Below are 24,855 nucleotides of genomic sequence, written 5' to 3'. Positions count from 1 at the left end.
CACTGTGCCACTGTCCTTCTTCATAACAAAAGGTTCGAGTTTAAAGATAAACCTTAGAATGAATTCAACTTTAAATCAAAACGTTATAGCGGGTGCCTTCCACTCGCATGTTATTTATTAGGTATAAAGCAAGGATTTCCCTATGCCATAGGGTTCCGCTTAAACCAATGTTCTTACGCGTAGAAAAAGGACACACACCGGGGCTGGAACTCAGTACCTTTGCGCTCAGAATCCGGAGCTCTACCACTGGGCCACCGCTCTTCTTAAGAACAATGGGCTCGAGTTTTATTATAAACCTTAGAGTGGACAACTCTAAATCAAAACGTACATAATATAGCGAGTGCCTTCCACTCGCGTGTTTTACAAGGATTTCCCGATGCCATAGTACCCCAGGTAATGTAAAGATTGGGACTGGGTACAACAGAGTTGATGCATGCACAAATTAGACGGTGTTTGGGATAAATAAAATGCACGGACTAAAACGGGTCTATTTAACTGAGAAAATGTCAGCGATTGAAAAAGTCTCTAGAAGCGGGGCAAATCGGGCGAATGGAGGGGGGGGGCATATTCAAACAGGGGGCGTAACAATGTGACCAACAAAACCATTTATTATTATATGTAATAAATATTTGATAATCTAAGTAAATTGAACTCTAAATAAGACACGGGACGGACTATTCTTTATGTTTTAATTCAATATTTTGTTTAATGTTCGAGTTTCTATATTTCACATTATTACTGCTCTTTAAATCAATATAAAAAGAATTCAGACAATAATTGACACATTCAAATTTATTTGAAGCAGCAGTTTTTTTATTTATTTTCATTAATTTAAATAATTAAAATAATTAAAATTAAAATTTAAACGTCAAGTGTTTGTGCAGCGTACAAGAATTTTGTTTTTCTCCAAAGCCGATCAGAGAATACTGATCGAAACGTCTAAATTTACATCTACGGTTCTTTTTAGAACCACCCTATATTTAGAGATGATAGTCATTGCAGTGTTACCGCAAACCTTTCCATATCATATTTCAACCATGCAAAGTTTCAAATCCTACATTAAGGGTACAACATCAAAGCATTGCCAATGTTAGATAGGCTGTACAAATTGTATGCAGTGAATAATTAGATTGGAACAATTTTACGATCTCACCACCAATTTCTGTCCGTTTTGTTTTAATCCCCGAATAATCAACGGGAAAACAGCAACCTATGATCCTACTGACTAACAGAGAATCATATTGAGCAATAACACACCATCGCCCATTGTGTTGTGCACAGAAGACCTGCACGTACATGTACATACACAATCATACCAGCTAGACGTGGTGTATACCTATAGCTAATAAAAACAAACAAATCACAAACATTGCTTTTACCATGGGTTTGAACGACTTTATATTGAATCAGAAAAAACCAGTATACATTAGTCTTGCCTGAACAGATTCCCTGAAGATTAAAACCACATCAAAAAGGCTCTAAATATCGTCCACGGTGACAGCCAGAGTCAACAGCATGCTTGGAGATCATTTTGAATACATGTGTGCGTACATTACTGGGTACGAAGCATGGGTTATAAGACCAACTATAGGGTACCCGACTATTCGTGTTCTTGTCGCAATATCGCTTACTTCTTGATATAGCAGTGCCTACAAAAGAAGGGATTAAAATGAATTTGAGACCCATCCCATTGTTCCAGCAATCTTTAACTTGGAGACTGTTTTTTACACATGACAAACTTCCTTTGGTTAAATTTTGAGGCAAAGCGGGGGGAAAAAAATTTCGAGGGTGAAAAAAAACGTCAAGCTTACTACCTACCCTTGTCGTTTTTTCAAAAATCGGCCGAAATTTGTGTCTTCCAAATCGCCTGAAATTTCATACCTAGGTACAATAGGGGGCGAGGAGCAGGAAAATCTTAGTTTTAGTCGTCTACGTTGGCTTCTTTTTGAGATAAAGCCTCATTTCGGATAGTACGACGGTTTAAAATCAAGGTTAAAATGAATATTTGAGACGCATCCTGTTGTTCCAGCAACCTGTAACTTGGAGACTGTCTTTTACACATGACGAACTTCCTTTGGTTAAATTTTGAGACAATTCGGAGAGAAAATGTTTCCGAGGGTGAAAAAACGTCAAGCTTACCTTACCCCCTTGTCGTTTTTTCAAAAATCGGCCGAAATTTGTGTCTTCCAAATCGCCTGAAATTTCATACCTAGGTGTAATAGAGGGCGTGGAGCAGGAAAATCTTGGTTTTAGTCGTCTACGATGGCTACTTTTTGAGATAATGCCTTATTTCGGATAGTACGACGGTTTAAAATCCAGGTTAAAATGAATATTTGAGACCCATCCTATTGTTCCAGCAACCTGTAACTTGGAGGCTGTCTTTTACACATGACGAACTTCCTTTGGTTAAATTTTGAGGCAATTCGGAGAGAAAATGTTTCCGAGGCTGAAAAAACGTCAAGCTTACCCCCTTGTCGTTTTTTCAAAAATCGGCCGAAATGTGTGTCTTCCAAATCGCCTGAAATTTCATACCTAGGTGTAATAGAGGGCGTGGAGCAGGAAAATCTTGGTTTTAGTCGTCTACGATGGCTACTTTTTGAGATAATGCCTTATTTCGGATAGTACGACGGTTTAAAATCCAGGTTAAAATGAATATTTGAGACCCATCCTATTGTTCCAGCAACCTGTAACTTGGAGGCTGTCTTTTACACATGACGAACTTCCTTTGGTTAAATTTTGAGGCAATTCGGAGAGAAAATGTTTCCGAGGCTGAAAAAACGTCAAGCTTACCCCCTTGTCGTTTTTTCAAAAATCGGCCGAAATTTGTGTCTTCCAAATCGCCTGAAATTTCATACCTAGGTACAATAGGGGGCGAGGAGCAGGAAAATCTTGGTTTTAGTCGTCTACGTTGGCTTCTTTTTGAGATAATGCCTCATTTCGGATAGTACGACGGTTTAAAATCAAGGTTAAAATGAATATTTGAGACGCATCCTGTTGTTCCAGCAACCTGTAACTTGGAGACTGTCTTTTACACATGACGAACTTCCTTTGGTTAAATTTTGAGGCAATTCGGAGAGAAAATGTTTCCGAGGCTGAAAAAACGTCAAGCTTACCCCCTTGTCGTTTTTTCAAAAATCGGCCGAAATTTGTGTCTTCCAAATCGCCTGAAATTTCATACCTAGGTACAATAGGGGGCGAGGAGCAGGAAAATCTTGGTTTTAGTCGTCTACGTTGGCTTCTTTTTGAGATAATGCCTCATTTCGGATAGTACGACGGTTTAAAATCAAGGTTAAAATGAATATTTGAGACGCATCCTGTTGTTCCAGCAACCTGTAACTTGGAGACTGTCTTTTACACATGACGAACTTCCTTTGGTTAAATTTTGAGGCAATTCGGAGAGAAAATGTTTCCGAGGCTGAAAAAACGTCAAGCTTACCCCCTTGTCGTTTTTTCAAAAATCGGCCGAAATTTGTGTCTTCCAAATCGCCTGAAATTTCATACCTAGGTGTGAAAGAGGGCGTGGAGCAGGAAATTCTTGGTTTTAGTCGTCTACGATGGCTACTTTTTGAGATAATGCCTCATTTCGGATAGTACGACGGTTTAAAATCCAGGTTAAAATGAATATTTGAGACCCATCCTATTGTTCCAGCAACCTGTAACTTGGAGACTGTCTTTTACTCTACCACCTGGCCAAATAATCCAACCTAGTTTGGGTATGACCTACCCCAAATTCATTCCCTCGACAAGCAGTAAAATCAAGTCTATATAATGTACGGGTACAGGATTCGAACCGGGTGTACCAGCTCTCGGTAGAACACGCATTGGAACTATCCAGTGCACCTAGGTGCCTGTTGGTGTGTCTGGGGTGGTTTTTATACTACTTATAATAATTCACTGCGTCCACTCAAGCAAAAAAGAAAAGAAACATACACCCAGTAGAGTTGAACCCGGGTCTCGTGGCTCCCAATCCCATGCGTAGTTTGTTTAGCTACGGTGCCACCTAATACCCCATGAGATTTAGTACAATTAAATGAACCCAATTAACCACACCATTAAAGACGTAATTTTTGTTTTATTTATTTGACCTTGGAAGTTTTTTTTCTCTGGACAATTATGTGTATTCAAATTATCCTTCTTTTTATAAACTGAAAGAAAAGAAAAAAAATGGACTTGCCGTTTTTGTTCCCTAAATTTTACATGTAGGTCTTTTTTGATGAAAATGCTGGAATCACGACCTCTTTTGTTTTGTTTAATGTGATTTTGTTTAATTTCGGGCCCGTAATGGATAAAAATCCTGGACTTTGTGATGTTTTCAAATCTTGAGGGTGCACAATTTTGAAGTTTGATTTTACGTTAAAGGGTTTGCACAACAATAATGAAAGAGAAAACATGAAACACAGATTCAACCTTATTCCATTGCAATTTAATTTCTACAGTTGCTATAAAGCCAGTGGACACTATCAGTAATTGTCAAAGACCAGTCTTCTCACTTGGTGTGTCTCAACATATGCATAAAACAACAAACCTGTGAACATTTTAGCTCGATTGGTCGTCGGAGTTGTGAGATAACTATGAAAGAAAAACACCCTTATCACACGAAGTTGTGAGATTTCAGATGCTTGATTTCGAGACCTCAAATTCTAAACTTAAGGTCTCGAAATCAAATTGAAAAAATTACTTCTTTCTCGAAAACTACTCCACTTCAGAGGGAGCCGTTTCTCACAATGTTTTATATTACCAACCTCTCCCCATTACTTGTTACCAAGTTACTGCCTTTAAAACTACCAGGCATTTAAATAACTACACACAATATTTTGCAAATATTGGTTGCATTAATAATAATAATAATTGTATTGTATCCAATTTTATTCCTTAAACGGAACAAACCTCATACCCCGGGAAGGGTTACAACAACAACAAAACTTAAACTTATTATACAAAAAAGAAGAAGAGCTCTCGAAAGGTCAGCAAGAAACAAAATACTTAATTATGTTTGGGTTTCGAAACACAATGCATAACGGTTTTATTTTGAGAACTCATAAGGAAAATTAATGTTTTCCTTCTCAAATAAGATACTAAAAACGGTGTATCTTTGACCCATGATGATGGTATCATACAATTTCTTTCTGAATACAGTAAACATTGGGCAAAAACAAATGCAATGAATTTCCGTTTCCACATCCTCCAAGCAGTTAATACATCTACGATCCTTATATTCTACACCTGTATATCTCCCAACCTCAACTTGTAATTTATGTGCTTAGCACCTAAACCTTGCTAAGCAGTGACGATATTGAGGATTGTGTACAAACAACTTAAGTATGGCTGTATTTTGAAGTTCTTTTTAAACGTCCTATATGTATTTCTATTTGGTTTGCGGTAACACCATGTGTGTATCTACTTGCCAGGTAGAGTTTGTTCTTAGAGAACTGTCTTGCTTTATTCTACTACCGCAGAGTAGATATTCGGGGGTTTGGGAGACTTCTCAGTTCTGAAAAGAACTGCCCTGCTTATTAACTATTACCTGGGCGGATGGTAAAGAAATAGGCTGGGACTACTACTTTAGCTTATATGATCGTAATTAACTGTACTACCGCGGAGTCAGTTCTTGGGTTGGTCTTAACGTTTCCACTAGCTTGCTCTAGTCATCGTCAGGAGACTGAACAAACTCTACTTGGCAAGTAGATACACACATGGTGTTACAGCAAACCAAATAGATGCAATGCCTCAAATCCGATGTCCTATATGTACTAAGTTTATTTCTTTTGGTAATCTCTCAAAGCAGTTGCAAATAAATACATTACAAAATTCTTTGGGTACTTTTTGTAACACTAAACACAATGTTCACAGATTTACATTAAACTTACACCGTTTGAAGATGACAGTAGAAAGCTTACCTATGTTACTTGCTGAGGTGATGTAGTTTGTGAGAAATGAGTAAAACAATGTCCTGAACATACGTTTTTACATGCTAAAATAATTTTTGAAGAGTCGAAAATTATTTTCATGACATTGTTTTACTCATTTCTCAAAAACTACAGCTTCACAGCAAGTCATGTTTTCAGGGAAGCTCTCTACCATCATTATCTTCAAACTGAGTAAGTTTAATGTAAATCTGTGGACATTGTGTTTTTTGTCCTACAAAAGTACTTGGTTCTTATATAGCGCTTTGTATCACACAAAGCGCTCAGTATTTTTCCTGCAAGGTATGTGGGGGCAGGTTTTTGAAGTATGATAACGTTTTCTTATAGGACCATGTACATGACTTTACAAGGTGCTGTAGCACAATATGCTGCAGATCAAACCAGGAACAGCAGGGTGAACCCCTACTCTTACGATAAGTGCACTCGGTTCTTTTATGTGCATTGCATGCACAACACACAGGACCATACTCCAGTTCGAGCATCGATTAGAGGATCAGTGCAGAAGATAAGTACAAATGGCATAGCCTTTCAAAGACTTTCCAGGCTGTTTGATAAAAAAAATTCAGATTTTTCAAAGGGCTAACAAAATACGGTAATCAGACTAAAATTAGAAAGACCACCATGCCCAATTGAAAAACATCACCATAATAATTGCATCAATTTCAAAGTAAAAACATTTTGCAAATTGATTTATATACAGTTATTAAAAAATTGTTTAGTAAATGTTAAAGCCATTGGACCCTTTCGGTTCAGAAAAAAAAAAAAAGTTCACAGATTTACAAATAACTTACAGGGTTTACAGAAGGCAATGGTGAAAGACTTCTCTTGAAATATTATTCCATGAAATGCTTTACTTTTTGAGAAAACACCAAAACAATATAAATTCTCGTTAACGAGAATTACGGATTTATTTTAAACGCATGTCATGACACGGAGAAACGCGCGGAAACAAGTGTGGGTTTTTCCGTTGTTTTCTCCCGACTCCGATGACCGATTGAGCCTAAATTTTCACAGGTTTGTTATTTGATATAGAAGTTGTGGTACACGAAGTGTGGGCCTTGGACAACACTGTTTACCGAAAGGGTCCAATGGCTTTAAAGGCACTGGACACTATTGAGAATACAGGGGGTCACCTTCACAAAGAGTTGGGACTAGTCCTAACTTAGGACTAGTCCTAGGAGATATTAAAATCCTGAGGCTAGTCCTAAGTTAGAACGAGTAACTCTAGTTAGAAGACTAGTCTTAACTCTTTTTGAAGTCCACCCCTGCAGGGCCCTGGTCTTTGACAATAGTATTACCAAACAGTGCCCAGTGCCTTTAAAGGGTCAGCCGTCGATTTCACACAACTCTTCCTAACTTAAGACTAATCTTATGACTTAGGACGAGTCCCAACCCTGCACTGTAGCATGCAGACCTTAAGATTAATCCTAAGTTAGGACGAGTTACTCGTCCTAACTCAAGATAAGACGAGTCCTAACTCTTTGTGAAATCGACGGCTGGGTACTTTTTACACAATGTCCACAGATTTCGAGAAACGAGTAAAACAATGTTACAAAAGTTATTTTAGTCTCAGTGTTAGCATGTTAAAACGTATTAGCATGTAAAAACCATAACATACCATACATGTAACTGGTTAATACGTTTTTACTTGCAATCACTGAGAGTGAGACGAAAATGATTTTGGTGACTTGTTTTAGTACTCTTTTCTCAAAAACTACAGCACCTCAGCAAATATTATTGAAAGGGAAGCTTTCTACCGTCATTATCTTCAAACGTAAATCTGTGAACGTAATTTTTTGTGTTACAAAAAGTACCCAAATCTTAAAATTTTAAAAATACAAAAATTACCCAAGTACAGTTACTTCCTCCAAAAGTTCTGATCTTGCGCCATTTTTTTCTTGAAGTTCTGAAACCATTTATCTAGGACCGTCATGGGGATCCAGCTGACGTTTGGCTGGGGTGTCATCTGCGACTGGTTGATTCCGAACGACGAGGCGTAGTTGTAGAAATTCTCTAACATCTTCATGGAGAACTCTGAGAAGCTGGTCAAAGTCGACGTCTAAAATAAATGGAGAGAAAACAAAAACTTGGTAAAAGGCACTGGACCCCTTTGGTAATAAACCGATCCAGCTCCGCCCCATTGCGAATTGACCAATCACAACCCATTGCGCAACAAAAAGTCTGACAAATAAAGTCTGACATGCGTATGCTTGGCGTGGGCGGACGAGCTGTGCAGAATGGCATAGGAGAGCCTCACGTGTTCTTGCTCACATGTGCGCCGTGGGCGGAGCCTAATGGATTGGTCTATGGTTAGAGACCAGTTTTCAAGCACTTGCCATGCCCATGTATCCCAACATGTATGCATAAAATGTAACAAACCTGTGGAAATTTGCCTTAATCGATTATCAAACTTCCAGAAAGTAGTTGAAGAAAAGATTCTTTTTAGAAGTCTGAGAAAGGCCTCACGCCTGAAGTCTTTCGCAGATGCAAATATTTAAGTGAGAAATTACTTCTTTCTCAAAAACTTTGTTACTTCAGAGGGAGCCGTTTCTCACAATGTTTTATTTTATCAACAGCTCTCATCGAGTCGCATTGTGTTTCTGATAGTGATGTCCGATTGTGTTTCGCAAGTAAATTATGTCGTCGTGAATAGTCGTGAGCGACACAATTTTTTCACAAAGCAGGAAGCCACGACTATTGTTGTAGCTGTCGTGGTGGTACCATTTACCGAGTAGTTAAAAAAAAAAGGTAGTCGCAACTCCACTAAGCATCCGATAGTCGCGACTTTGACACTAGTCGCAATAGTCGCCCAGGCTTAATTGCATCACGATTAATTGAAGACGTAATAATAAAAAAGACAAGTTCTTATTCAGCGCATTTTTCAATAACTATCTCAATGCGCTTTAGATTAGTGCCCTGGTCATTGGGCCAATTACATCCCTGTAATCTTTCTCAGCTCCCTGGGGAGTATACAGCCCTGAGCTGCCTTGGCACACCAGTGGCTTTTTCATACACAATATCAACCTCTACCCTCGCAGGTACCCATTTATATCCCTGAGTGGAAAGAAGCAACTATAGTCAAGTGTCTTGCTCAAGGACACAAGTGTCATGACTGGGATTCGAACCCACACTCTGCTGACTTTACCACCAGAACTTAAATTCAATGCCCTTAATCACTCGGTCATGACACCCTACAAATCCAATGCAGCCCTTTCATTTTTCAAATGTTACTAAAGCTTCCAAATGTTTCCGCCCCAGAAAAAGCCCTAATATTTAGGACTTTGTCTCTGTGAACAGCACAAAGGAGAGTCCTATAGAGGGCTAGGCGCAACCTGAAACATCTTAAATCAAATACTCGGCCCAATTTTATAGAGCTTCTTAAGCACAAAATAAGCTAAGCAAATCAAAATTATGCTAACCGGAATAAAGTAACCAGCCAGTGAGAATTTTTGTAACAGTATTTTCTACTCGAATTGGGACCTTGTCATACCCAGCCGACTTTGCACAATAACAAAATAAAAACGTACCTGAGCAGTTTCTGCTGGTATCTGGTGCTGGATAACGTGAAGGGGTTCCACAGAGATTCCAATCTGTGACATCGTTTTCATCGGCTGCTGTACAGGCATAGACTGCATGAATGAGTTGTTTGCAGAACTTCCTTTGAAAGATACATTCAAACAAATCATGAAAAGACAATCAATCAATCAACCCGCAGAGGCAGCAAGGGTCCATCGCGCCGATTTCATGTGTCCACGTCCTACAGCCTCACGACACATGTGGGCGATTTCGCTCGGCCGGCCAAGTTGTTGGGCCTAGGATGACCAAGGGCGGCCTCTGTCTAGGTCTCTTCCAGCCAGGAGCTGGTGCTAGGCCTCCCCTGGAGTTGATGGCGATGCTTTAGAGCTTATTTTAGCTATGATTTTGTCAGCTAGGCGAGCGACATGACCGAAGAAGGCAGAGTGGCGGTGTTGAATTAGTTGGTTGATGGGGGGGAGGACACGTTCTTTGGGTGACCTCATTGTTGTTGACGAAGTGGAACCACTGGATGCCAAAAATTGATCATTGACACTGGACACCTTTAGTAATATTTTCAGAGACCAGTCTTCTCACTTGGTGTATCTCAAAATATGCACAAAGAACAAACCTGTGAAAATTTGAACTCAATTGGTCTTCGAAGTTGTGAGAGAATAATGGAAGAGAAAAAACCCTGTTCGTACGAAGTTGTGTGCTTTCAGTTCAGATGCTTGATTCAGACCTCAGCTGAGGTCTCGAAATCAAATCAAATATTTTAGTGAGAAATTACTACTTTCTCAAAAACTACGTTACTTCAGATTCAGAGGGAGTCGTTTCTCACAATGTTTTTTACTATCAACAGCTCTCCATTGCTCATTACCAAGTCAGTTTTTATGTTAACAATTATTTTGAGTAATCACCAATAGTGTCCAATGCTTCTAACCAAGATGATTTCTTGCTTTGCTTTAGGGAATATCTCAATAGTCTTGCTCTGGGCAAGAAGGATTGTTCCTGTAGGTATTTGGGCAATTCCAAGCAAACATGGACATAACACACAAAAATCAAGTTTGTGTCACAACTTTCTTTCCACTTAGAAGTTATAGCTAACATATGAAACCAATGTATTTTTAGTTGTTGACAAGGAATGAACCCAATTTTGCCAAATCTGAACTCGGCTTGGGCACCATGTAGGCGTGGCTACATTGTCTGGAAAACTGTAATGCGACTGACCGTAATGCGACTGACCATGGTTTTGCCATGTATATCTAAAAGTTCAAATTGCTGACCATTTATAAGTATCCTGTTGGATACTCATGTATAAGAGTTGTGTATTACATATAGTAACACTTTCACAATCTTTTTGATAGAGGAGATTTTTGAATTGTGACAAGTGTGTTTTTTACCATGTTCTTTTTGTGTAATGCGACTGACCGGTCTTTACAACGTTATAACATCCAGAGCACAAAGCCCACAACATTTCTAATAATTATCAATTCAAAGCCTTGGGTGTCAAGTACAAATCAGTCTATAAACTTAGAAGAAAGAATATCTCACACAGAACTTCTAGCACCACGATCGAGAAATGACACTGAAAAGTGTTATGCAACTGACCGTGGAAATGCCCATTTGCACGTACATGGACATGTAATAATAATATTGTGCGGGTGGAGATGTGACAGTTATGCCAATAAAACGGGATATAAACACCGGCCTGATGAAACATATTGACTACATTTTTTTGTCAAACATACCTTTCTTCAAGCCGACTACTTTAAAAATGGCACTTGGCTTTTCGTTGGTGATGTAACCAAGAAACATCCAGACCATTTCGCCCTCCGGTGACGGCCAACTGAAGTAGATGGCCCCGCCCATTCCCTCTGGAAACGCTCCAGTTCCGGTCAGGAAGACAACGATGTGGTTGATGGTAGCCGCATTGAAAATGTTGAAGAGGACATGAGTGTCGTCTATCTGTTGCATGTCCGTCTGGACCTAGAGAGTAAAATGGGTGAAACTAGTTAAGAGATGGTTGCGAGAACTAGATGTTAAATTTGCATTTGGGATAAAGAATTTCATAATACTTTTGATTTTACCATTACACCGACGAGTAACTTTCACGAGTTCTCAGGCATATTACTTGGGTGGGATTAGAACCCAGGACCTTTGCAAATCTGTAGCAGTGTCTTACAAACTTGACCACCTAGAGTGCCTGGTAGCTAGAGGCAGTTTGAACCCTTTATTTAGGATGGTAAGAAGACACTGCTCTATAACTGCAAGGGTCGATGGTTCGAATCCCACCCAAGTAATATGCTTGTGATTTTTTTTCCAAAGAACTCGGGAAAGTACTGAGTACTAACGTATTGGTGTAAAGGGTAAAACCACAACTGATCTGATTGCGAGTTTAGTGTTGGGGATGGGGAACAGAGGGGTCTCCCTCGATCCGAGGTCTCTGTAGAAAGACAACGATGTGGTTGATGCTAGCCGCATTGTCATTGATAGAGGATGACGTGCGAGTCGTAAACCTTTGAATGTCCGTCTGGACCTGAGAATAGAATGGGTGAGAATAGTTAAGAAATGATTGCGAGTGTAAAGCCAGGTTCATACTTCTTCCTGCGAAAGCGAATGTGAATGCGTTGTTAATTTTGCACCCCAAATTCGCAAGGAATAGTTCACATCAGTTTGCTAAGTGCTAAACAGCCATGTGAAATCGTCACCATTTGTTCTATCGCATATTTGCATTCGCATTTGTAGGAAGTATGAACCTGACTTTACACTCGCAATCCTACTACTACTTGCCGTCAACTCGTTTGATGTCGTCCACTCCGTCAACACAACCAAATATCATTTTGATAAGTTATTCCAATGGCCAACAACTCAGAAAAGAGAGTGTTTTACTTTATAAGTACAGCTTCTTGTCAACACAACCAAATATCATTTCGATAAGTTGTTTCAATGGTCAACAGCTCTAGTAAAAAAAGAGAGTGCTGTACTTTTGTGTATAGCTTCTTGCTGTGGCCCCTAGCGTAGGGCCAAGCTACATGTACTCTGTCTCTACTTAAAACACAGAAAACTATCCCCTATCCGTTTCATGCGAGTCCTGCCACCACTGTTTTTATATCACTAATTTCTCAACAAATGAAAAAGGAATCTATCTTGTTTCAGAGTAAATAAATTTAGCTGGTCAACTTCAGTGATAATTGTTGATATTGCAATTATGATTTTTGAACAAGTAGAAGATACTCCCTGTCCTGTGCAGTGGCCGGTGGCACTAGCTAGACAACGAACTAGCAAGATACAGAAACGTTTCCCGAAACGTCCATTTCATTTGTTTGTGTGTGTGCATCCAGTAAAGACTAAACTAAAACATGAATTTAAACAATTTTTTGTAAAAAAAAAAAAAAAAAGATAGGCTGGTACCCTCTTTGAAGCGTACTCAAAAAGTAAAACTATACCAAGTATTCCCGCGACATCGTACGGCAGACTTCGAGAAGCCTGAGTACCAGACCTAATTTGTATCGTAGGAGGTCCTGTTTTCGAGGTGTCCCTAATATCGTGGCAAATCTTTTACCTCTCTGTGCGTGATGTAAACAGTCCCAAGATAAAAATTGTGTGGTTTTATTCGCCAAGCAAAGAGTCTCCTCTTCTTTGACCAAAACTTAGAAACACGTAAGGCTCCACTGGTCATTTGCACTTGTAAATGCAAAAAGTTTGGTATTTTAGGCATTTCTACAAGGTACACAAATATGTCATAATGTTGAGGCCATATAAAAATATTTGCCCACCTAAAAAATTTCATCAAACGCTATTTCAATTCACAATTCATGATGATCAAAATCATGTGACTGAATGTTTTGCTGAGCATTCTTGAAAAAAAATACCGAGGCTTAAAGAAGCCTGTGCCTTATATCATTTTCTAATATATTTGGAGATTTTTATTTTGTAACCCTCGTATCAATACTATTATTTATATTAAAATTTAAACATCAGCTTGTTGATTCAATTATCACTGTTTATTTATACGCTTTATTATATATATTAAGAAAAAAAATAGAAAAAAAATAAATAGAAATCAGATTTTGAAGCCAGTAATTATTCACACTTTTTATATTTTTTTTTATTTTTTGCAAGTTACCATGGTAACTTTTAAAATTTAATAAAACAATATTTTGAATAAAATGAAGGCAACTGCTGGCTATACAGTCATACACAGAGTCTCAAAGAACACTTGTAGTCACTGCAGATGTTTCTTCCATGTATGGCTTCACCGGGAAACCACACTTTCTCGTTTGCCGTGAAAACAGGAAAAACTCAAAACAAATGGGGCCAGTTGAAGTCATCCAAGATCGGTGTGTGGTGTGAACATTTCAATGTCCATCAAGTTTTAATACATGTTTGCATACTTCGTATTAACAATTAATGAAGATAATTAGGACATCGGTTGATATATGGCATCATTATTTTTTTCCCAATTCAAAGAAAAAGGCATAATAGCGTGATAACTGGTATTAAGCAGAGGATAGTTGTTATGATTGTTATTTTTTTAACCGAAAATATTACTTGACTTACCAATCGTCCAGCGACCAAACAGCCGAACATTGTGGGTCTCCTGCTGGTCGAGAGAGCAGGAAACTAATTCCTAGGAAAAAAACCTCTAAATTTGCATTGAATAACCGAAACACACTGCATAAACGGAGCGACGGACTGGCGGAAAGTCCCTTTCTTAGGCTTTCTTACACACAGCACATTCAGGTGTTAAAATGCACGCCGAGAGAGGGCGCACTGCACCACTGGCCCTTTTCGAAACGACGGCCTCAGCTCCCGAGTCGACTCAGGCTCTAGCTTGGCTCCGCGAGAGTGTTTTGACAATAGCGCGTGCTTTGCGTATACGTGCTCAGGGCTTCAGACGAGACGAGAGTAAGGAGCCTGAAGCTGAATCCAAAGCCAACTACATTACCAATTCAAAACAAATTCAGTTTAATATTATAATATAAAAGTCAAGCAAAAAAGCAAACATTTATTCCGGCGGGTGAACCTGACCTGAAATGGGTCGATCCATGACCTAAATCAAGGTCGATCCTGACTCGGAAGTTTAGAGTGTTGTGCAATGCTCTATGCAGTTTATCTTAGTATAGTCGAGCTACAAGCAAAATTTCACTTAGAAGATGAACTTTAAATAAATTAAAATGTTGAGGTTTGCTCACAATAATAAGAGACCAGACCTGTGTTGTTTTAAACGCTTAGTTTCCATGATGGAAATTAGAGCTGCAAATTGTTTGTTCATTTTTACGAGTTTCTTCTTGCAGTTGAGCTCTCCCGTTTCTAAGACAGAGAGCAGTGGTGCCTGCGATGGACTGTTAGTAGATGGCGGTGTTTCATTTCTTTCGTCAAATTAATGAATGAATTTGTTTTTTTTTAAACGACACTTAGACGACACTTAGGCCAACGGTTTGAGAAAGTAAAAACAACAGTTTAGCGCTCCCTACGGCTCGTCTAGGTTCTTTATGTCTGAGCATTCAACGTCTTCAAGGACTGGCGTTGGTGGTGCTGTATAGGAAACGAGAAGAACTTTAAAGGCAGAGGACACTATTGGTAATGCTCAAAATAATTATTAACATAAAACCTTTCTTGGTGACGAGTAATGGGGAGAGGTTGATTGTATAAAACATTGTGAGAAACGGCTCCCTCTGAAGTGCCATAGTTTTCGAGAAAGAAGGAATTTTGCACGAATTTGATTTCAAGACCTCAGATTTAGAACTTGAGGTCTCGAAATCAACCATCTAAACGAACACAACCTCGTGTGACAAGGGTTTTTATAAGTTTTCTTTCATTATTATCTCTCAAGTTCGATGACCGATTGAGCTCAAATTTTCACTGGTTTATTATTTTATGCGTTTATGTTGAGATACATCAAATGTGAAGGCTAGTCTTTGACAATTACCAATAGTGTCCACTGCCTTTAACTCATAATTGGTGTCTTTAAGGGAGCACGGGTAAAGAAACTGACATGTATTGCAAAACACTTTGTGAAACTTCAATGTTATGAGACTTACTTAGGCAAATCTCGAAGCATTCCCCGTCAAGTTTCTCTCTTTGGCTAGCACTGCAGAGCAGTTGCAGACAGGTCTTATGCTAACAACGCATAGTGGCATTATCACAGAAACACACTGTACAGTCATCCGGGGTCCAAACTGTACCATGCAAGTACAGTGTGTCTTTCTGCATACAGGGAAGATGATCTACAAAGCCATCTACAAAATGTTAGGAAAAGATACATGTAAAAGACACAGGTGTCAAAAAGTTTGGTGAGAAACACTCTATGAAAAGCCCTTTTCACACGGCATCAATTTGACAAGGGACCCTTGCTTAATTTTAGCATGGTTGCAAATTTTACCAATGCATCTCGTATGAAAGAACATTGTGTAACCTGTCCTAAAGGATGGCAAATTTCACTAGGTACCGTTGAGAATTCACGCATTGTTGTCCTTTCACACGAAATGAAACAGTGCAAAATTTAAGCAAGGGACCCCACCTGTTATATCGATCTCGTGTGAACGGTGATTTAAACTCTTAAAAATGATTCCCAACGGGGGGTTTAAGGGAGATCAGTTGTTACACTATCGTTACTAATAGCGTACTAGTTCATTACACAATAGTATTTTACCTGGATCAATGGAGGACGAGCTCCAAGTCAAGTCGTCAGCCAAACAACAGCAAGCTACTGCTATGGATAAGACCAAGACAACTCGACCTACAAAGGCACACATGACAACACGCAGTCTTTAGTTACTTATTGGTAGAACAACACTACAGAGTCAGGCAAACGAGTCCAGCACCAGGTTCACTGAATCAGTAACTTGTTGCAGCTTTGCTTTTACAGCAATTATTTTGGTGTTATCGTATTGAAGTTTAGCTCTCCGGGATAGCCCTCTTTCACTCGATATAAAAGAATGGGTCTTATTTTCTTGGTATAAGACCCCCGACGCAACATTAATGACATCTATAATAGGAGGGTTCTTGAAACTCTAATCTCAACATTGAACATGAGCTAAGTTGTAGGCCTAAAAGAGGGTAGGGGGCCTTACCAAGAAACCAAATATAAATTGTTTTGAACGTGGAAGAAGCAGAGCTCAAGGCTGGAATTGATGAAATAAACATCCCAATTATAAACAAATATAAAACATAACATGGTGCACCACCCATTGTGCTCATAATTGGTTTACATTCGGCGCTGAAAATGCCCGTCATAATCTAATGACACTTCGACAAGCACAAAAGCCTCGGTTTCACCTAAACCTGTTGTCCTATTTAAACTTCCTATTTGTGTATTATTGATCAATAACAAATCATTGTGAATTCAATTTCTTCATATCTAATAATTGACTATTTACAGTGTGTTCGCCTATAATAATTGACAAACTTTGTTTGAAATGTGAAAGGTAAGGGCAGCAATGAAATAATGTATGATCATGATGAATGAATGAATGGATGAGTATGAGGTTGTTACTTCCCCAGCTAACATAATTGGTGCCCCACGGTGCTCGCTCGGGTGAGCCCCTGACAAGAGCTAAACGAACGACCACTAACCGCTCTCATAGTGACGTCATGCACCTGGGGCCAGCCCCCAAGTGGACCACTCCACAAGCAGGGCACTGGGGGCTGACCCAGGTGAGCCACTGGAATGACGTCAAAGCTATTCGAACGCACCAGGGGCAGTCCGGGGTCGACCCAGGGAAGCTAAACGAACGCACCCGGAGATTCATTACACATGTTGTGTATCGCTGATGATGGATGGGGGTCGAGGTCAAAGATTTGGTGGCGTTCATTCTTCTTTTGAAAGATGTTTTCTTGGAGTACAACATGTTTTCGACTAAATTCTGAAGGAATGGACCGTCATGTGTTTATAACACATGCATAATGGTGCATATACCTCATATATTGTTTGAGAGGCTATAGAAAAAGAGTGATTAAAAGGAACATTACAGAATTTGTTTTGCCAACAAAACAGTTACTGGCATTGTAAGCACTTTATTTAACCCACCACATACATAAACTGACAAACCTGTAGAAGTTTGAGGTCGATCAGCCAGCCAGTACTGTGATTTACTGCCCCCACCAGCTTATATCATTCACATACCCCACCCCCCCCCCCCCGCCCCCTGGGTGTGGAGAGAATCTCATGGGACACAAGTGTCACGACCGCGTCCAAAACAATATTTGTGTTTTTTTTTTCTTGGTAGAGGCCCCCTGCCCACGTAGGCCTACTTACAACTTGGCTCATGTTCAAGGTCACTATCGAGCTTCAATACCCAGATGCTTTAATAAAGCCACTCGACACTATTGGTAATTGTCAAAGATCAGTCTTTTCACTTGGTGTATCTCAACATATATGCATACAAATAACACACCTGTGAAAATTTGAGCTCAATCGGTCGTTGAAGTTGCCAGTTAATAATGGAAGAAAAAACACCCTTGTCACACGAAATTGTGTGCTTTCGGATGTTTGATATCAAGACCTCAAATTCTCAGTCTGAGGTCTCGAAATGAAATTTGTGGAAAATTACTTCTTTCTCGAAAACTACATTACTTCGGAGTGAGCCGTTTCTCAGAATGTTTTATACTATCAACCTCTCCCCATTACTCGTTACCAAGAAAGTTGTTAATAATTATTTTGAGTAATTACAAATCACTGCCTTTAAAGGCACAGGGGTGGATTTCACAGAGATTTAAGACAACTCAGATCTCGAGTTAGCAAGATTTACTCGTCCTAACTTAGGGCGAGCCATACGTTTTTAGTATAAATCCATCTCTTAGGACTAGTCCTAAGTTAGGACTAGTCTCTCCTATTAAACTCTTTGTGAAATCGACACCCTTGGGTGGATTTCAAAAAGAGTTAGGACTATTCTTATCTCGGGTTAGGACGAGTTTATACTCGTCCTAAACTTAGGACTAGCCACACGTTTTTTTAGGCCTATATCTTCCAGGACGAGTCCTATCCTAGTCCTAGCTCTTTGTGAAGTCGACCCCTTTGGTAATTGTCAAAGACCAGTATCCTCAAGAATAAAACTGTGAAAATGGACTCAATTGGTCGACGAAGTTGCGAGATAATATTTAAAGAACAAAAGACCATTGTCGCACAAGTTGTGTGTTTTCAGATGCCTTGAGTTCGAGACCTCAGCTGATGAAGTCTCGAATTCAATTCAAATGTTTCAGGGAAAAATTACTTCTTTCTCAAAAAAACTACGTTACTTCAGAGGGGGGCGTTTCTGACAATGTTTTATACCATCAAAGCTCTCCATTGATCGTTATCTTAGTAAGTTTTTATGTTAAAAATTCGTTTGAGTAATTACCACCAATAGAGTCCAGTACCTTTAAAAAAAGAGTACTTCAAAACACAATGTCCACAATTTACATTACACTTACACGGTTTGAAGACAAAGATGGTGAGTAAACTTCCCTAAAGTATTTTATTTTTTAAATGAGTAAAATAAGCTCAAAAATAATTTTCGTCTCGGCAGACGAACATTATTTCTTAAGCATGTATAGGCCTACTACGTGATTACGCGACTCTCCTGACATCTTGCTCTGTGTTTGTTGTCTTTAACTTTATTAATTTTTTTACCTAAAAACTTGACGACAAATGAAGCTCAAACCTCTACAAACTATAATCATCATTCACTGTAAGTGGGGGTAGGGAATCATGTCATGGCCAATGACATGGTATCAAAACCCCTCAGATTCCACGTGATTAAGGTGGAGGCGGGACGGGGGCGCGGGGGCCTTACCAAGAAATAAGACCGATTGTTTTAGTACCTGGAAGAGGTATCCCGGAGGGCTAAACTTCAGTGCTAACACACCAAAATATTGCTATATAAAGCAAGCTGCAGCAAGTTGCTGATTCAGTGAACTTGATGCTGTAGAACTCGTTTGCCTGACTGTGTGGTGTTGCTCTACCAATAAGTAACTACAAAGAAATACTGCGTGTATAGTCATGTGTGTCTTCGTAGGTCGAGTTGTCTTGGTATTATCCATTGGAGTAGCTTGCTGTTGGGCTAGCGTCATGACTCGGACCTCGTCCCCCACTGATGATACAGGTAAACAATGTGTAATTAATCTTTCCGATAACGTAAACGATACATTTGTTATATAATAGTGTGAACAATAATTTATGGCGTAAACACTTATTGGTAACACCGAAATGTAGAGCTGTGGAAACGGCTCCCTCTGAAGCAACGTAGTTTTTGTGAAACGGGCAATTTCTCACTCTAAAAAGTTTGTTCAACAAGGGTGTTTTTTCTTTCATTAATCTTCGGCAACTTCAATGACCTATCGAGCCCAAATTTTCACATCAATTTATTATGTTATGCACACCAAGTGAGAACACTAGTCTTTGACGATACCAAAGGAAATCAGTCCTGTGGTTTATTTCACAAAGAGTAAAGATATTAAAAACTAAAGGCTCGTCATAAGATAGGACGTGTTACTCGTCCTAATTGCTTTTTAACTATTACCCGGGTAGCCTTGCTCAAGGCTCTCGCATTATTCGCTCCGAAAAAGACGTCGCTGTAAACCCACCCGTATACCCTGTGCGTGGTGCGTGCGATCACACCGCGTGGCCCACCCGTATACACACTGTCACATTGTACGACTACTGTGCATACAAGTCATCCGCACTCGTACCACTAACCGCATGCGGAGGACGGCCGACGCATGCGGATAGTGTACGGGGGCATCGTATCGTGCGATGTTTCGCACAGTGAATACGGGTGGGTTTTTATACAGCGGCGGTCTTTTTTTCGGAGTGAATAATTCGACTGCCTTTAGCATGGCTATTACCCGGGTGGAGAAACTTGACTGGGACTACTATTTAGCTATCGTTACTAACTGATAATTGCATTACCGCGGAGCAATGCGGAGCGACTCGTCCTAACTCGAGATAAGACTATAGTCTCCACTCTTTGTGAAATTCACAGTGTCTTTAAAAAAACAAACACATTTCAGAACAATACTAACCTTATTGTCTCCTGACGATGACAAGAGCAAGCTAGTCGAAACGTTAAGACCATTGTTAATAACTGACTCCGCGCGGTATTACAGTTAATAACGATCCTATTTAAAGTAGCAGTCATCAAGCCTATTTCCTCCGCATGGGTAATGGTGAAAGTAGGACAGTTCTTTTCAGAAATGAGAAGTCTCACGAACAATCTGATAGTAGTAGAACTATTATATAAAGACAGTTCTCTAAGAACAAACTCTTTCTGGCAAGTAGATACACACATGGTGTTATAACGCAACCCAAATAAATACTTTTACCTCAGTTAGTTGAATTGTCTTTAACTAATATCTTCCTCTAGCAAATGGAGAAAGAGACAATCTTCCTTGTGAGTACCTCGGCAAACCGTTACTCCATGGCGCGAGTATCAAGCACGACTGTGTAACATGCTCCTGTGATAATCAAACGTTGAGCTGTGGGTTTGAGTCATGTCCACCGCTCAACTGCAGACACAAAATCAAAGTTGAAGGGCAATGCTGCAAAGTCTGCTCAGAGGGTAAGTCATCTCTAAAAGATTTGTTTTTGCTAACGCTGAGACCAAAGTTAAGAACTGACTCCGTAGTGCAGTTAGCTTTCCTTTAAGCTTAAGTAGTAGTCCCAGCCAATTTTCTCCGCCCAGGTAATAGAAGGTAGGACAGTTCTTTTCACAGAATTGAGAAGTCTCCCCGAACAATCCGATAAATCTACTCCGTGGTTGTAGTATAGAATTATATATAAAGACAGTTCTCTAAGAACAAACTCTACTTGGTAAGTAGTTATAAACGTGGTGTTATAACGCAACCCAAATAAATACTTTTTCCTCAGTTTGTTAAATTGTCTTTAACTAATCTTCCTCTAGCAAATGGAGAAAGAGACAATCTTCCTTGTGAGTACCTCGGCAAACCTTTACTCCATGGCGCGAGTATCAAGCACGACTGTATAATATGCTCCTGTGATAATCAAACGTTGAGCTGTGGGTTTGAGTCATGTCCACCGCTCAACTGCAGACACAAAATCAAAGTTGAAGGGCAATGCTGCAAAGTCTGCTCAGAGGGTAAGTCATCTCTAAAAGATTTGTTTTTGCTAACGCTGAGACCAAAGTTAAGAACTGACTCCGTAGTGCAGTTAGCTTTCCTTTAAGCTTAAGTAGTAGTCCCAGCCAATTTTCTCCGCCCAGGTAATAGAAGGTAGGACAGTTCTTTTCACAGAATTGAGAAGTCTCCCCGAACAATCCGATAAACCTACTCCGTGGTTGTAGTATAGAATTATATATAAAGACAGTTCTCTAAGAACAAACTCTACTTGGTAAGTAGTTATAAACGTGGTGTTATAACGCAACCCAAATAAATACTTTTTCCTCAGTTTGTTAAATTGTCTTTAACTAATCTTCCTCTAGCAAATGGAGAAAGAGACAATCTTCCTTGTGAGTACCTCGGCAAACCTTTACTCCATGGCGCGAGTATCAAGCACGACTGTATAATATGCTCCTGTGATAATCAAACGTTGAGCTGTGGGTTTGAGTCATGTCCACCGCTCAACTGCAGACACAAAATCAAAGTTGAAGGGCAATGCTGCAAAGTCTGCTCAGAGGGTAAGTCATCTCTAAAAGATTTGTTTTTGCTAACGCCGAGACCAAAGTTAAGAACTGACTCCGTTGTGCAGCTAACGTTCCTATAAGCTAAAGTAGTAGTCCCAGCCAATTTTCTCCGCCCAGGTAATAGAAGGTAGGACAGTTCTTTTCAGAATTGAGAAGTCTCCCCGAACAATCCGATAAATCTACTCCGCGGTTGTAGTAGAATTATATATAAAGACAGTTCTCTAAGAACAAACTCTACCTAGCAAGTAGATACACACATGGTGTTATACCGCAACCCAAATAAATACTTTACCTCAGTTTGTTGAATTGTCTTTTACTAATATCTTCCTCTAGCAAATGGAGAAAGAGACAATCTTCCTTGTGAGTACCTCGGCAAACCTTTACTCCATGGCGCGAGTATCCAGCACGACTGTATAATATGCTCCTGTGATAATCAAACGTTGAGCTGTGGGTTTGAGTCCTGTCCACCGCTCAACTGCAGACACAAAATCAAAGTTGAAGGGCAATGCTGCAAAGTCTGCTCAGAGGGTAAGTCATCTCTAAAAGTCACCTTTAAAAACCCTCTTGTTTTTCGCAAAAGAAATTTGTCAAATTATTATTAAAGAAACCGATTGTTATTAATAGTAAAATATTTTGCTCTTGTTTAACACAGCACCACCAACGGCAGTCATTGAAGACATTGAAGGCGATGAAGAAATAAGTAACGAAACACCGCCCTCTACCGACAGTCCACCACTCCTCTCCATCTTAGAAACGGGAAGAGCTCAGTTGCAACTGGATCAGGAACGCCTTCAGATCGAGATTGACCATCTTGACGAAACTCGTAAAATGAACAAAAAAATTGCAGCTCTGATTTCCCTCATGAAAACTCAGCGTTAAAGAATTTTATGACCACCAGGCAACCACAGTGTCTTATGGGTAAACAGTTTCAGATGTTGAATTTTCTATAATGCAGGGGAAAGCAACAAACCTCAATTTGAAACTTTGCAAGGTGGAAGTACGATATACTAAACAAAAGGTTTGCGGTAGGACCATGTAATGATAATCTCAAAAAGTTTATTATTTTTTTAATATTACTTGCTTGTAGCTTGCTTGACTACAATAAACTGAAATTCGATTGAATTGATAACATAGTTAATGTGAATTATCCTGTATTGAGTGTTGCGCAACACTAAACTTCCACGTCAGGATCATCCTTAATCCGGGTCCAATGGCTTGACCCATTTTAGGGTCAGTTTGACCCGGAAAACATCTTTGTTCAATTGCGGTTTGCTTATAGCTTGACTTTGATAATAATAAGCTGAAATTTAATTGAAATTATTACTAAGTTTATGCGAGTGATTAAGGGTCGAGTGTTGCACAGAACTTCCGGTCAGAATTTACCTGGAACCAAGTCAGGTCCAATGGCTTGACCCATTTAAAAGGTCCGTTTGACCCAGAATACATATTTTAATTGTGTTTTGCTTTCAGCTTGACACATGAATTATGTTGCTTTCGGCATGAATGAAGCACATACATTTTTCTCTTTATAAACTCTTTTTTTATTTTTTTTTAGGGCTCCCAATGGTGTTCATCTTTGGGAGATATAGATTTATAGAATTCCATATGAGTGCCATGATTGTTGGTAATATATCTTACACTTTAATTTGTTGTAGTCACGCATTGCGTTAAAGGCAGTGGACACTATTGGTAATTGTCAAAGTCTAGCCTTTACAGTTGGTGTATCTCAACATATGTATAAAATAACAAACCTGTGAAAATTTGAACTCAATCGGTCATCAAATTTGCGAGATAACAATTAAAGAAAAAAACACCCTTGTCACACGAAGTTCCGGCGTTTAGATGGTTGATTTCGAGACCTCAAGTTCTAAATCTGAGGTCTCGAAATCAAATTCGTGGCAATTTGATTACATCTTTCTCGAAAACTATGGCACTTCAGAGGTAGCCGTTTCTCACAATGGTTTATACCATCAACCTCTCCCCTCGTCACCAAGAAAGGTTTTGTGCTAATAATTATTTTGAGTAATTACCAATAGTGTCCACTGCCTTTAACGCTTTGTTCGAGCATTTTTGTCAATGCCTTTGTGGCGCAAAGAGCAGAGAGCGACTGGAACGGGAGACCACGCGCGTGAGTGACTATCGAGAGGCATTGCAAAGTCACGTTCGCCACTCGAGTGTGTGGTCTCCCATTCAAGTCGCTTGCTGTGCTGTTATTGGTGCGTGCTGATACTATTAAAACAAGTATTGAATGAAATTTATCTGTTGTATGATTTTTGTTTGGTAATGGTGACTGCTAAAAATAAATGTAAGTAGATGCCCGGCCCACCTTACAAAACCATAGGTCCGAGACACAATTTCATAAAGATGTTTAAAGGAACACGTTGCCTTGGATCGGACGAGTTGGTCTATAAAAAGCGTTTGTAACCGTTTGTTATTAAATGCATTGGTTGGAAAGATGTTTATAACAAACAGTTACAAACGCTTTTCAAATACCAAACTCGACCGATCCAAGGCAACGTGTTCCTTTAAGCAGAAAATACCACTCGGCGAATTGCTTAGAATAACGGATACAATCCTGAGTGGGTCACCAGTCGTAACGATGAACACTTAATAATAATAAGCTTAATTTAGTGATACTGGATTTTAGTTCTGTATTATAGAAATTCCCTCGAGATTCCTCATTGAAAAGCACTACGGCAGTTGCAAGTTTATTGCACAGACAAGAATTGCCCCCCCCCCCCCCCCATAAAGTGCGTAGCGTCGCGCGTTCCCACAAATCACGCGCATACACCATT

The 24,855-nt window shown here is 39.5% G+C and overlaps 2 protein-coding genes across 3 annotated transcripts; one reads left to right on the top strand and one right to left on the bottom strand.

Annotated features, from left to right (window-relative positions):
• Positions 1 to 4,061: 4,061 nt before the first annotated feature.
• LOC139943156 (protein Hikeshi-like) lies at positions 4,062 to 14,159 on the bottom strand. Of its 2 annotated transcripts, XR_011786763.1 has the most exons (5): positions 14,001 to 14,159; positions 11,189 to 11,426; positions 9,452 to 9,582; positions 7,371 to 7,983; positions 4,062 to 7,239 (listed from the first exon to the last, which is right to left on the bottom strand). XR_011786763.1 is itself a non-coding variant. In XM_071939978.1 (4 exons), exons 1-4 carry the CDS (start codon positions 14,028 to 14,030, stop codon positions 7,783 to 7,785), a joined length of 600 nt encoding a protein of 199 aa, XP_071796079.1. In that variant the 5' UTR covers positions 14,031 to 14,159; the 3' UTR covers positions 4,062 to 7,782. The 2 variants fall into 2 exon arrangements, 1 of the variants encoding a protein (XP_071796079.1); XM_071939978.1 differs by having other exon boundaries at positions 4,062 to 7,983.
• A 5,161-nt stretch (positions 14,160 to 19,320) lies between these two features.
• On the top strand, positions 19,321 to 24,294 carry LOC139943154 (cysteine-rich motor neuron 1 protein-like). Its single transcript, XM_071939974.1, has 6 exons — positions 19,321 to 19,525; positions 20,786 to 20,980; positions 21,323 to 21,517; positions 21,860 to 22,054; positions 22,394 to 22,588; positions 22,713 to 24,294. The coding sequence occupies exons 1-6, from the start codon at positions 19,423 to 19,425 to the stop codon at positions 22,937 to 22,939; spliced, it is 1,110 nt and encodes a 369-aa protein (XP_071796075.1). The 5' UTR covers positions 19,321 to 19,422; the 3' UTR covers positions 22,940 to 24,294.
• Positions 24,295 to 24,855: the final 561 nt, after the last annotated feature.

This window comes from Asterias amurensis, chromosome 10 (genome assembly GCF_032118995.1).
Source record: "Asterias amurensis chromosome 10, ASM3211899v1".
Classification (NCBI taxonomy): domain Eukaryota; kingdom Metazoa; phylum Echinodermata; class Asteroidea; order Forcipulatida; family Asteriidae; genus Asterias; species Asterias amurensis.
Note: the sequence above shows the minus strand (reverse complement) of the source record. Positions and strands in the feature narration are given on the sequence as shown.